Source organism: Suricata suricatta, chromosome 8 (assembly GCF_006229205.1).
Source record: "Suricata suricatta isolate VVHF042 chromosome 8, meerkat_22Aug2017_6uvM2_HiC, whole genome shotgun sequence".
Classification (NCBI taxonomy): Eukaryota; Metazoa; Chordata; class Mammalia; order Carnivora; family Herpestidae; genus Suricata; species Suricata suricatta.
In genome coordinates, this window is record NC_043707.1 from 82,043,432 (window position 1) to 82,057,278 (window position 13,847).

General features: G+C 34.9%; 1 protein-coding gene across 1 annotated transcript in view; it reads left to right on the forward strand.

Annotated features, from left to right (window-relative positions):
* Positions 1–13,847, forward strand: part of LRRIQ3 (leucine rich repeats and IQ motif containing 3) — a 162,654-nt gene that overhangs the window by 30,510 nt on the left and 118,297 nt on the right. Inside the window, exon 4 of the mRNA XM_029948578.1 lies at positions 9,860–9,993. Within this exon, the coding sequence (XP_029804438.1) occupies positions 9,860–9,993 (134 nt within the window). The remainder of the gene's footprint in view (positions 1–9,859; positions 9,994–13,847) is intronic.

Below are 13,847 nucleotides of genomic sequence, written 5' to 3' on the forward strand. Positions count from 1 at the left end.
CATCTAACATTATGCTTGTTGGTAAAAGACTGAATATTTTCTTCCTAAGAGTGGGAATGAAGCAAGGATTCCCACCATCACTTTTCATGTCAACATAGTGCTGGAAAGTCTAACTAGTGCAATAAGGTGAGAGAAAGAAATAAAAGACCTACAGGTGAAGAAAGAAGAAATAAAACTATCTATTTGCAGATGAAATGATCACCTATGTAGGTAATCCACCAAAAAAATCTCTTAGAAGTAAAATGTAAGTTTAGTAAGGCCAAAGGATGCCAGGTAAACATACAAAATCAATCACATTTCTATATACTATCAATAAACCCAGGGACACCAGTATTTAAAAATATACTACCATTTATATTCACTCAAATAAATGAAATACTTAAGTATGTCTAACAATACTTTCACAGAACTTGTATGCTGAATACTGTTAAAACTGATGAAAAACTAAATCTGAATAAATGGAATGATATTGGATATTCATGAATACAAAGATATAGGATATTCAGCATAATAACATTTCAATTCTATCCGAATTGATTTATATAGGGTGAATGCAATTCCTATTAAAATCTTGCAAAATTTTCTGTAGGTGTAAACAAGAGCGTTCTAAGCTTCTTATGTAAAGGTAAATAACCTAGAATGACTAAAACAACTTTGAAAAAAAGTAAAATGATTAGAATCAGTTTACCTGATTTTGATATTTATATAGCTACAGTAATTAAGATTGTGTGGCATTGGTAAGGCATAGATCAATGGAATATATCAGAAAACCTAAAAATAGGTTTATACAATATGTTCAACCAAATTTTGACAAAGGTATAAATAATTTATTTGATGGACAAGTATAACCTTTCCATAAATGTTGCTGGACTAATTGGGTGTCCAGACACACACACACACACACACACACACACACACACACACACACAAACACACACAAACACACACACACGAGCCTCAAACTAAAGTTTCACACTTCATACAAAAATTAGCTCAAAATGTATTGGGGAGTTAAATGTACAAAAGAAACCTATACAAATTTTAGAAGAAGAAATTTAAGGAAATTTGGGGGATCTATGAGTAGGAAAAGCATTTTTGGACCTGACACAAAAAGCATAATCTTTAAAAGAAATAAAAAATGATAAAATTAAACATTTTAATTTTTCTATAAAAAAGTGTGTTCAATGAATGAAAAGGTAAGTTAGAGTCGGGGAAGTATTTAGAAATGAATATTTTAAAACTGATAGTAGTTAATTTGGTAAAACTTAGTAGGTTTTTTTTCTGTTTACTTTTCTGAAATTTCTATACTATTATGATTCAAAATTTTATTTAAAATTATTTAATTATGTTTGACTCAGGTGAATTTTTTAAACTTAAAAATAGAATGTAGATTGTTTCCAAAATGTTTACCAAGCAATCCTAAGAAGTATTGACTGAAAATAATAAAAATCTAAGTGTGAAGAATTTCACATAGATTTCCATTTTCATGTGATTCTTAAGGTGAGTACATCATGGGTGTGATACGATGAAGGAGCATAAGGAAAGTTGACGCCCACGAACCACCCCATGTGGGACAGGTGTGGTAGCATCCCCCTGCATCCTGGCTGCCCAAGAACAAAGGAAAGAGGAAAACCAATGGTTAACCTGATAGAGTCTCAGTCAGTTCACAAGTATCTCAATACCCTAATCTCCAGGAACTCCCTACTATCTTAATGTCAATGTTTTGCTAGAGGGAAAAATAGCCTTAGCTTGACAATAGCCAGGCCTGCAGTAATCTCTAAATCCTCTTTAGCATATGGAGATCCCTTAAAGAAACTTTCTCTGGACTTCACCTTCCCCGCTCCACAGTATATAAGCAGCTACTCTTCAGAACCCCAGTGCAGCTCTTTCTGCCCAAAGGTCCTGTCCCCATGCTTTAAAAAAGTCACCTTTTTGAATCAAAGACATCGGTCTTCAAGAATTCTTTCCTGGTCTTTGGCTCTGAACCCCACTATCACTCTAAAACCTCATCATGATATGCTTTCTTATGGAATAAAAAAAAAAATTGTGTGGGTTTGTTCTATTTACAGTGAATACTTTTGGGATTCGTATGATTTACAGTTTCCAAATATTTGGGGGGAAATTACGTGCCAAATTAGGAAATTCTGGTGGGAAAAATCACAAATGGAATAGAAAAAGATAGACCTTGGGGACCAGATACATATAGAAGAAACAAAAATATGGGAATAGGGTAAAAAATACACATTTAGATAAGCATGAATGTATTTAGAATATCAAAATAATGGATAATCTTTTTTGTATAATTATAAATGAATAGAATATAATTTTAGAATTTAAACTACACTTCCTGTTAGAACACAGAGTACTCTCTTCCCTGTGAGTCATATAAAAGTCCTTACTCTTCTTTTGAAATGCTTCACTATGGTTTATACCAGGGTTAGCAACATTTTCTTTCATCCCAAGTTTGCAATAGCAAGCTGCGGAGTATTGATATTTCACTATTGTACCATCTGTTTTCTTGATTGTTGATTTTTTTTTTTTTGGTTAGGCATATGTTGTTCTTTGCCAAACTTTTACTGTAATACTTTAATTCTAGTGCTCATTGTCTTTCACAGTTAATTTATTGATTTCATAATTTTGCATTGTATTAGTTTGGATAAATTGCTTAGTAAATTCATTTAGACTAATTTTTTTTGTGTGTGTATCAAGTAAGGTGTATAGAAATTCTTTGTGAACTCTGAAACACTCTATCACTTTAAGTATGGCTATAAAACTCGTGGCAGTTACCATTGTTTGGATGCTTGAAATGTTTGAGCCTTTATTCTATGTGCTCTACAAATATTCCTTCACAACAACCCAATGAGGTGGTACCATCGTTATCTCTATTCTAAAGAGGATGGAGAAGAGATAGGTTACTTGCCCTAGTAAGAGGTAGTAGTGGAATTTAAACCCAAGCAGTTTTTCTCCAGAGTCATCACTCCTTTACTGGAGGAGATGCATTACACTCCCTTAGAAACAGGGAATGCCCATTTGTCCTCAGATATCCAGTGGTTTATGGCATTTGTACAAGTTTGCCGTGATATCTTCATTGGCATTTTATAAGATAATTGTTTTAGGGCATCAGAAAGCTTATTGTCTAGAGGCTACTTGTTCTCTGGCAAGGATACTAATCCTGCTCACAGCTGATGATCATTCTATTTGTCTCTTTAAAAAGAACGAATTATTAATGCTTTGGCAGAAAGCTGAACTCTACTGTAAACTGTAGTGTGAGCTTAATGGTTCTCTGCTGGTGACAACTCTAGCAACTGACCAGGACCACTTTTAAGCCTCGTCATCTAAATTTCCTTCTTACTTATGAACTCCACCTCCATGGCAGTGTTCAGTTACAAATTTTATTTGTAATAAAATTAATTAACAAGAGAAAAACAAACATAGATTTATTAAGATATATATCTCTCATTTATATATAGGAGATAGCCAGGGACAAATGTGTAACTCCCTGAGATAGCTTAGAATTCATGCTTAAGTACCACCTTAATAGGAAAAGGGGAAGGAAGATGTAGAACTCTTGAGAGAGAGTAAATGATTTTTAGGTAAGGTAAATGGGTCCTTAGAATAGGTGTGAGTTTATGACACAGTTCTTCTGGGTGTGGTATGCTCTCCTATTCTTTTACTCCTAATCTACTCTCTTGTGATAAGAGTTTGTCTCTCCTTTTGATGAAACTCCTGGGGAGTGGATTTAGAGCAATTGAATGCCTTTTGAAGGATCTGCCTTTAAGGAGATAAGGGAAATTTGAGCAAAGCCTCTCCCTGCATTTGCCTACTGCTCAAAATAACCAGTGTACCACAGGGGCACAGTTTGGGGAGATGTGTCTTGAACTCTTACAGTGATATTTTGGGGTGGCATATTTTGGTACCCTAAAGACACACACATGCACACACAGGCACACTCATACATATACCATGAGCCCAAATGCAATGAATTAAAAAGAAAAAAACAGATTAGAGGAAATCACATGTAGTCTAGAAGCCAGTAAAGGATAACATTTAAATAAAAGGTTGCTTCATGAAAGTGCTTATAATCATAGTGAAGATTGTTTTGCAAGTATAATGAAGATGGGACTGAGGCCAAGTCAGAGGTAGAAACTAGCTCAACTTGGCTTTCTACCATTCTTTTTGATACATACAAGAAAACTAAAGTAGGGGAGATTTGTAAATCCTTGTATTTGTCAAGGATAATAATGGAACAGTGGAGGATAGGATTCACTGTTAACAAGTCACAGAATAAATTTCATGGAGAGGCTTGTTAAAAAACAAAATTCAACCGTGTGTATTTGAAGATCTAATGGGCTTATTAAGTGATTCATGAATCAGGCAGCATCCCCTTTAGCACGTACTGGGGAGCCCCAAGGAGGAGTTGTACAAAATGAAAGGTCTTTATAGGAAGGAGTGTGGGGCAAAGAAGTTATTAGCAAAAAGAAAGCATTGTTTCAGGTAAGATCACCTTTCCATAGGTAGAAGAGCAGGCAAGGGGTCTCATTAGGTAGATTTACCACATCTTCCTTTGAGATATGGAGAGGGCCCATATGACAGATTACCTCATTGGTGCTAACTAGAACATTCCTGACTACTTAAGTCTACATTTCTGGGGGAGGGTGAAACTATAATTAGGTTAGGTATTAAGTCCAAGTTTGGTGACTTGGCTTGGCACAAGTGACTCTATCTGGAGCCTGTGGTTTTCTTTTTAACAGACCCTAGTACAGGCAGGGTTACAGTAAATAGTACACTGATATTAGGCAGGACTCCTTTGTGATTGGGCAGTCAGGAGCATCAGAAAGTAGCTTAGTCTCAGCCCCACAACTTAACTGGAGTAGTTGAAAAGCTAATAGAAAAAATAGGATAAAGATGGCCTTTGATAAAATGACTTTAACAAATTGGTAATATATACATGAAAATGATGATAAAAACTTATAAAACGTGGTGGACTCCAGGATATCTACTCTGCAGAAGTGAGAATTTTAGTAGCGAAAATAAAACAAAATAAGGAGAAGCAATAATCAAAGAAATATATATACATATACACATAGATAGATGATAGATAGATATAGGCAGATAACATGCCTATATATATAATGTTATGGATCTTAATATGGAGCAAAATTGTGAAAGAACTGTATCTATTTTCTTTAAAAATCTTTGAAGTTCAGCTCTCTAGTCATAGAAGAAGGAAAAAGCAAAAGTCTACTTCAGATGAGATTGTTTTTTAAATGTTTTACTTATTTTTGAGAGAGAGAGAGAGAAAGAGAGAACAGGGGAGGGTCGGAGAGAGAGGGAGACACAGAATCCGAAGCAGGCTCCAGGCTCTGAGCTGTCAGCACAGAACCTGACATGGGGCTTGAGCCCAGGAACCCTGAGATCATGACCTGAACCAAAATCGGATGCTTAACCAACTGAGTCACCCAGGCGCCCCCAGATCAGATTTTTTAATACATTATTAGGCAAGTTGAGGTGTTGGCAAGTGTAAAGCATGTGAGGCAAAGTGAAAAGCATTTGCAAAGGCGTGGGGTGAGGCTAGAGCTTGGCACAGTCAACTGACCATAATTTAGTATACTTGTAGTTTAGAAGACATAGTTGGGCATATCAAAATGGTACTGGATATAAAAACAGGAGTATTATAACAAAGGTTATTATGTGTAATACTAGGGAGATGGGGGAAATATTTAATAATTTAACACAATCCAAAATTCATACTAGAAAAATCATCATGTATTCTGTAATTTTGGTGTGGAGGCAAATTCTATATAAAGAAATTAATGAAGAGTGGGCTCTGATTTATAACAACTTACTAAATTGGTAGAGGGTTTGGATTATAGGGAACAGATTGAAGAGATATTGTTTTGATAGAAATTAGTGAATTTATTGGATGGGAAGGGGAATAGAGGAATGTTTAGAGGAAGGGTTTATTATTAAGACAAGGTGAAGAATAATTTTAGTGACTATATAGGTAATGCAGTATGAGGTATGGATTGGGGATGCTCAACTGGATGAGATAATTATTTCAGTTTTTGACATGTAAGTAGAAAAATATAGTTGGAATTTTATTTTATAGATTTGTCATTTAAGCGGTAATTCTGAATAGGAGATATATCTATGTGTATAATCAGCATATATTAGATAAGATATAGAAAGGAAGGTGATCATTCAAGGAGAATTAGCAGAGAAGTGAAAAAGAAAGAAAACCTAAATTATATCTATATTTAAGTAGTTTGAAGAAGAAAAGAAACCAGCCAAACAGGCTGAGACATAAAAATTTAAAAGGTAGAAAAATTAGATAAGAGTTGAATTACAAAAATAGGTTGACAGTACCAAATTAGGCTTGGAGAACAAATATGGCAATGTATAAATTACTATTATGTAGTGATTTAATAGTCAACTAATAATTGAATGCCAGTTATGGAGCAGTGACTTACTTCATCTTAGAGATATAGGATAAAGAAAGATTTGTTAAACTTAGTGAGTTATGATGCAAGTGGGGAAGATCAATAATTGTGTCTCGCATAAATTGTCAAGTAAAAGAACAAATCAGGACTAGAGAAACTTTATTAGAAAAGATTATTGCAAGGGAGGGGAAGGGGCTGTTGCAATAGTGGGACTGCTCTAATTGATCAGTGATCTGCAAACTTCTTTAAGGTTAGTCAACGAAGGTTTTTTTCTTTTATTGGGAGGAGTAAATAAGACTGGAAAGAACTGGTCTGGGTAAGTAGGATGAAGGGGAGTGGCATGGTCTGACTATAGATCAAAGAATGTTTTACCTTGAGAGTTACCTATCTCAGGAAGAGCTGTTCAGGGAGGTTTATATGTTGCCTCAGGCTGGAGGTAGACAGTGTTCAGAAACCTGTGAGGAAGAGAGGATCTTAGCCAAAGATTGGTCAGCGGGGACAAAGTAGTTTAATCATTAAAGGGCAAATGAGAACTTAGGGAGTCTGTGTCACGGCCATGTCATAAGTACACTAGACAGGCATCAGTGGATGTTACCTCAGTAATAATATGGGAGAAGGGTGCTTTTTTGGAATAAACCGTTTTCTGAAAGGAAAGGGTAAGGAGATTTCTTAATCTTTTCTGTTTTCTAGGATCACAGGGCTCAGGTAAAATTCAACATTGTTAAGTGTGACAAATGAGTTGTGGCACAGGATAATATTATAGAAGGATATTGAACTCAGATCAATGTCAAGAAAGGCTTTTTGGAGGAAAGAATTGAATCTTCAAAAGTCTAAAATAGTGAGACAAATAATTGAGAAAGGCAGGCAGGAAACTGGAATGGTATCTATAAGAAGCACTGAGGTTTGATTATTATGTAATTTTCAGGGGTGTAAGTAGTTGTATATTGCTGTTGTGGAAGGTATCCTATGTATGGCAAAGGGAGGTGAGATTAAGGTAAGAAGGTTCTAAATCAAGGGTTTTGTGTGCTGACTCAGGAAATTTGTAATTGATCTTTCAGTGATATGCCAGTGAAATATATTAAGCAAGAATGCCAAATGATCAGATTTGCATTTTGGAAAGTTCATGGTAGCAATAGTGCATATTATGGTTCAAAAGGAGTGGGGGAGATGGGATTATTTTAGATGTCAGGACATTTTTAGTAAGTTAAGTGATAAAGACATGCAATAAAGCAACGGCAGAGAATAGAAGTGAAGGGAGAAGTCAGACAGATATTGGGATGTTGAATATATGGGATCTAGCAACATTTGAGTATAAAGAAGCATAAGAGAAAAGAGAGCTTAGGGTGGTTTCAGGCTTTCTGAATTAGGTAACTATGGGCACTAGTGCCATTTACTAAAAGCATATGAGACAGCAGTTCAAAAAGGAAGAATCATATCTGGGAAATGAATTTAACTAGATAGCAGTTTGATCATATTGTTCTATAGCTCTGTAGAGAGTTTAGGCCTAAAGCTAGAAATCTGAGAGTCATTAGCACATAGATAAGTATTAAAGCTATGCATTAGATACAACCGTAGAGAGAGTTTGTTCAAATCGAGAAAAGACAATGAGAAAATCCTTTCAATGTGATATTAGGCAGGGTATGGATAGGTGTTTAAAAAGTCCAGAAGTAAACAAGAGTTCTAGGAAAACTAGGAAGAGTGGTCTATGGAAACAAAGGATAATGTTTCACGGAGTAATCCAGTGTAAGAAAAGTATCGGGTACATTTGTAGAGGTAAAATCCAGTAAATTGAGGTACAAGAAAGGAGAAGGTATATACAGCAAATATGGAATTCTGTTCCAAGAATTTACACTCTTTTTTTTATAATTTTTTTAATGTTTATATTTTTGACACACACACACACACACACACACACACACACACACACACACACAGAGTGTGAGTGGGGAAGGGGCAGAAAGAGAGGGAGACACAGAATCTGAATCAGGCTCCAGGCTCCTAGCTGTCACCACAGAGCCCAACCTGGGGCTCGAACTCACGAACGGTGAGATCATGACCTTAGCCAAAGTTGGACACCAACTAAGCCACCCAGGCACCGCAAGAACTTAGGCTCTTAATTAAAGTTAAATACAAAAGATGGAGGGTTGGAATGTGTATGATTATTTATATGGGTGCATTTTAAAGTTTATTTTAATTAATTTAGTTTATTGAAACTAATCAATTTTAAGGATGGGAGAGTCTACATCATATTAATAGGTAAAGGGAATGTGACAGTAGAAGATAAGTCATAGTGAAACAGAGAGAGATGGGACTTAACAATGGAGTGCCTATCTTGGACAGGAAGGGACTTACTTCTTCTTTTAAGACTGAGTAGAAGGCACTTCTATTCAGAATAAATAGGAATAGAGTTAAATGGGTGTATATTTAAATTTAAGGAATGGAGGAGAGTTAGTTGATGGATTTCACACTTGATGGCCTTGTTTCCTCTGGGAACTGTGTTTAGAGAGTCCTGGGGAAAAGGCTTAAAGAGTATTGAGAACAGTACTGAATGTTTGCAATATCTCCTGTTGGGAATGGAAGTGAGCCAGGGCCAAGTGAAGCATTTGCTAATTAACAGTGATTGTTTGTAAATATGAATTTCAAGTAGCACTAATCTACAAGGCTTTGTGATTTTTTTTTTTTCCTGGCAGTACTTAGCTGATTGAGTGTATAGGCAGAAAAGGGGACACTAAGTGATGGGGTCGGTTATTTTCAGGATAGTTGCCTAAAAAACAATATAAGTTTTAGATTTTTAATATATAATCCTTACATTGAAGACATAAGTAAAGTAGCTTTATTTCTAGCCAAAAGGCTAGCTAAAAGGAGTCTAAGATCCCAAATCTAAAATTTTGCAGGAACAGAGATTTTAAAGATAATTTCTTTAAAGACAATATAGAATACTTTTCTTCAGGGAATAAGCTGTATCCTAATAAAAGTGTCCAACAATCTAGATAAGCTGCAACAACATTTTGATCTACTGTAAATTATTCTGTGAACCCAACATATGTCAGTGTCCCATGGGAATCCATAGAACACTTTTGGACTTTCATTGAATTCATATTTTTGTCACCACCTTTTAAAGAACAACATGATTATAGTCAAATTTTTATGCTATGATATCAGGTTGGAAAAAGAATCTAGAATGGTGACATTTATCATCATGGGTCTTGCTTTTTGTGTAGAAAATTGAAATTATTTTGTTCTACTAATTCTTATGATCTAATGAAATAGATATGAAAATATATTTATTATTTAACTATTATGCCTACAAGACACTTGTGAACAATTTAATAATTTATATTATTAGACTACCAATTTTAAAATATCCCTTGGAAATACTTTCATGAAACATAAATATTTAATATATTTTATCTATACAGGGATCAACCTATGATGATGAACTTAATAATATCAAGTATGTTATTTCAAAAATTAATGAAATTCTGGCTCATAATTCACCAGTTTTGATTGTTCAAAGATGGATACGTGGTTTCTTGGTTAGGAAAAACATGAGGTATGTTTTCTTTTCTTTACTATTTGAATATTAAAATAAGATAATGAGAAAAATCAGTGATAGGCAATTTTCCAATAATATACATTTTTGTATTCTCTATCAAAATGATATTTTAGAGACTATTTGAACTAGTTCTAAGGAAAATACCCAATACTTTAGAGTAGTATTATAATATTTAGGATAGTAAAAAATGATAACTTTACTTTTTATTTTAAATTTATCACATAAATAGCTGATCAATAAAGTTTTTATTAATCGTTGGAGTAATTCAGATAGTTTTCTTTTATTAAACTTAAATGTTTCAGTCAAAATCATATTAAATTTCTCTCATATAATGGGATGTAATAGAAGTATAAGCCATGTACTATATAATTGGGTACAATAGAAATATAAATCATGAAACATATGAAGATTTCCTATTTTGAGGGGATGTGAAGGTAATTTTGCTGAAATATATGTTACCACATCAATCTACATATCCTTTAGTTAGTTGTCTTTTCTCTCTCTTCATTTCCTGTATTCCTATCCAATGGCTGGCATTTGCAAAGAGAGGAAAACTTTTCTTGCAAGAATCTCTCAACATGTTAATTGGGGAGGTCAGATAGACTATTCTGCTATCAACTTACTTTATTAGTTATGCCAAACATCAAACATGAAAAAAATAAAGGAACCTTCACATTAGTTTATTGTCCAGATGTTAAATGGCAGAGTTCAGAAGGCAGAAATGAAATTTGGCCCTGAAAAATCAGGATTACATAGTTCTAGAGTTGGGCAATGGGCATGGCCTGAGAAAGCAAAATTGGAACGTTTCACTGAAATGATACTAAGAGAATGTTCTCATGCATTAGCTAGCATGAGCTAAATCACAGGGCAATGGCGCCAATAAAGAAATAAGTATGAGGGACAAGTAGCAAAATTGACCATAATATCGTGCCTGCAACTTCTAAGGAAGAAGTTCCATATTTTTTTTCAAACCAGGTCACAGTGCAAGAGAGAGTGGGCTCAAAAGTGGGGACACATAAGATGGTTTGGAATAAAAGATGTGGGAAAGTTTTCAGGCAGTTACTGATAGGTACATATTTTTTTCTATCTCATATGTTCCATTTAGATTTAGTATGCATTTTACATGAAATAAATATCTAATGAAAGGGACTTTTCTTTTTTTATTATAATTCTTTTAAATGATTTATTTATTTTTGAGACAGAGAGAGACGGAGCATGAGCAGGGAGGGGAGGAGACAGAGGGAGACACAGAATCCGAAGCAGGCTCCAGGCTCTGAGCTGTCAGCACAGAGCTCCATGCGGGGCTCGAACTCACGAATGTCTTCTTGAGCTGAAGGCGGAGGCTTAACCAACTAAGCCATCCAGGTGCCCCAAAACGGACTTGTCTTTAGTTTATGCCCCTGAGATTGAGTTTTTCTCTCTTAGATCAAGATTTCCTCTAATACTCATGTAACATGAGATAAAAATTGTGCATGGACAGTTTCTGAAAATTTAGTGTGAACAGAGTTTGAATGAGCTTTGGTGGAAAGAGACTTCAGTAATGGTAATGGATCACCGTGGTTCAAGGAGGACTGATTTTGGTTATATTTCTCTTTAAAATGATGTTCCATTAGTACCCTTTCTTAACTGCTCTGAACCTGAGTTTCCTCATAGGTTGAATGGTACAGAGCAGGGCCTACAAGCAGGTCTTATTTCGCTCTTTGCCTGTGGGCATTAAAATCATGAATATAAAGCATGGCTCATGCTTACTAGCTGCTGTGTTTTAAATATCATCACTGTTGTTATATCTTGTGCTCTGTGGATTATTTGATTCCATGGGAAACATACGCTGTATCTTTTCTTTTTTGATTCTTGCTCCCTTTTAATTACATTTATGACAGCACACACACAGTAATCTTTCAAAAATATAAATCTAATTTTATTCATCAACTTAAAATCCTCCAAATTCTCCTAGTTTTCTTAAGGGAAATGACTGGGATATTTGCCCCTACAATCTTCATAACATACTGTCATTATCACTAGCACTTACCGTGCTATATTGCAGCTGTCCATATAATTATCTATATCTCCACATGTACTGTGCATTCTGTATCTCTAGCATATAACAGAGTGCATGACATACGTTAGGTGTTCAAAACATACTTTGCACAGTTGATAAATGCATAACTAAGTAGATTGTGGAAACTAGAATCAGAAAAGTAGGTCTGGATTCATCTATGGGAAAGTGAAAACAGAAAGGAAGTGGGAAACATACTAAGCTACTAGAAGTGCCTATGGATTTCCCCAACTTAAAGGTACAAGTGAGTAGTCCTATCACATGTCTATTTTTAGCCATGAGAAATATCTCACCACAGGCAAATGCTTTGTACCTTGCTTGAAAACTGTTCACCTAAACTGCTTGAAGTTTTATACACGCCTTGAAATATCATATACTGCCTGAATTAAAAAAAACTGTTATGATTAATGCTATTATCTTTTAAAGTGATGGTGCTTCTAATAGGAATGATACAATGCAAAGGAGGTATACTTTTTAATTTTTTTAAAATTTTAATCCAGGATAATTAACATAATATATATTTCAGGTGCACAACACCGTGATTCAGTCATTCCACAGTGCTCATCATGATAAGTGTTCTCTTAATCTCTTTTACTTATTTTACCCATTCATCCACCCAACTCAAGTTCCCTCTGGTAACCATAGGTATGTTCTCAATAGTTGAGTCCGTTTCTTGGTTTGTTTCTTTGTTGTTGTTGTTATTTGTTTATTTTGTTCTTAAATTCCACATATGACTGAAAATATAATGGTATTTATCTTTCTCTGCCTGGCTTATTTCGCTTAGCATTATACCATCCAGATCCATCCATGCTGCTGTAGATGGCAAAAATGGCAAAATTTCATTCTTTTTCAGGGCTGAGTAATACTGTGTGTGTGTGTGTGTGTGTATTTTTTATTTTTTATTTTTTATTTTATCCATTCATCTATCAATAGACACTTGGGCTGCTTCCATAATTTGGCTATTGTAAATAATGCTGCAGTAAACATAGGAGTACATGTATATCTTTTCAAATTAATGTTTTCATACTCTGGGTCAATACCCAGTAGTGTGATTACTGGATCACATATTAATTCTAATTTTAATTTTTTGAGGAAACTCCATACTGATTTCTGCAGCGGCTGCATTTGTTTGCATTCCCATCAACACCACATGAGTGTTCCTTTTTCTCCGCATCTTTGCCAAAACTTCTTTCTTTCTTTTTTATTTTTAAATTTTTAATGTTTATTTTTAAGAGACAGAGACAGAGCATGAGTGGGGAAAAGGAAGAGAGGAAAAGAGACACAGAATCCAAAACAGGCTCCAGGCTCTGAGCTGTCAGCACAGAGCCTGATGTGGGGCTTGAACCCATGAACCACGAGATCATGACTGAGCCGAAGCCGGATGTACAACCATCTGAGCCACCTAGATGCCCCTGCCAATACTTGTTTCTTGTGTTTTTTATTTTAATCATTCTGACAGGCTTAAGGTGATATCTCATTGTAGTTTTGATTTGCATTTCCCTGCTAATGAGTGATGTTGTGTGTCTTTTCATGTGTTTGTTGGACATCTGTATGTCTTCTTTGGAGAAATGTCTGTACATGTCTTCTGCCCATTTTTAATTGTATTATTTGTTTTTTTGTTTGTTTGTTTTTGTTTTTTTTTTTGGATGATGAGTTCTTTAAATTCTTTGTGTATTTTGGGAACTAAAGCTTTACCATGTATGTCACTTGCAAATATCTGCTCCCATTCAGGAGGTTGTCTTTTAGTTTTGTTGATGTTTTCCTTTGCATTGTAGAAGATTTTTATTTTGATGAA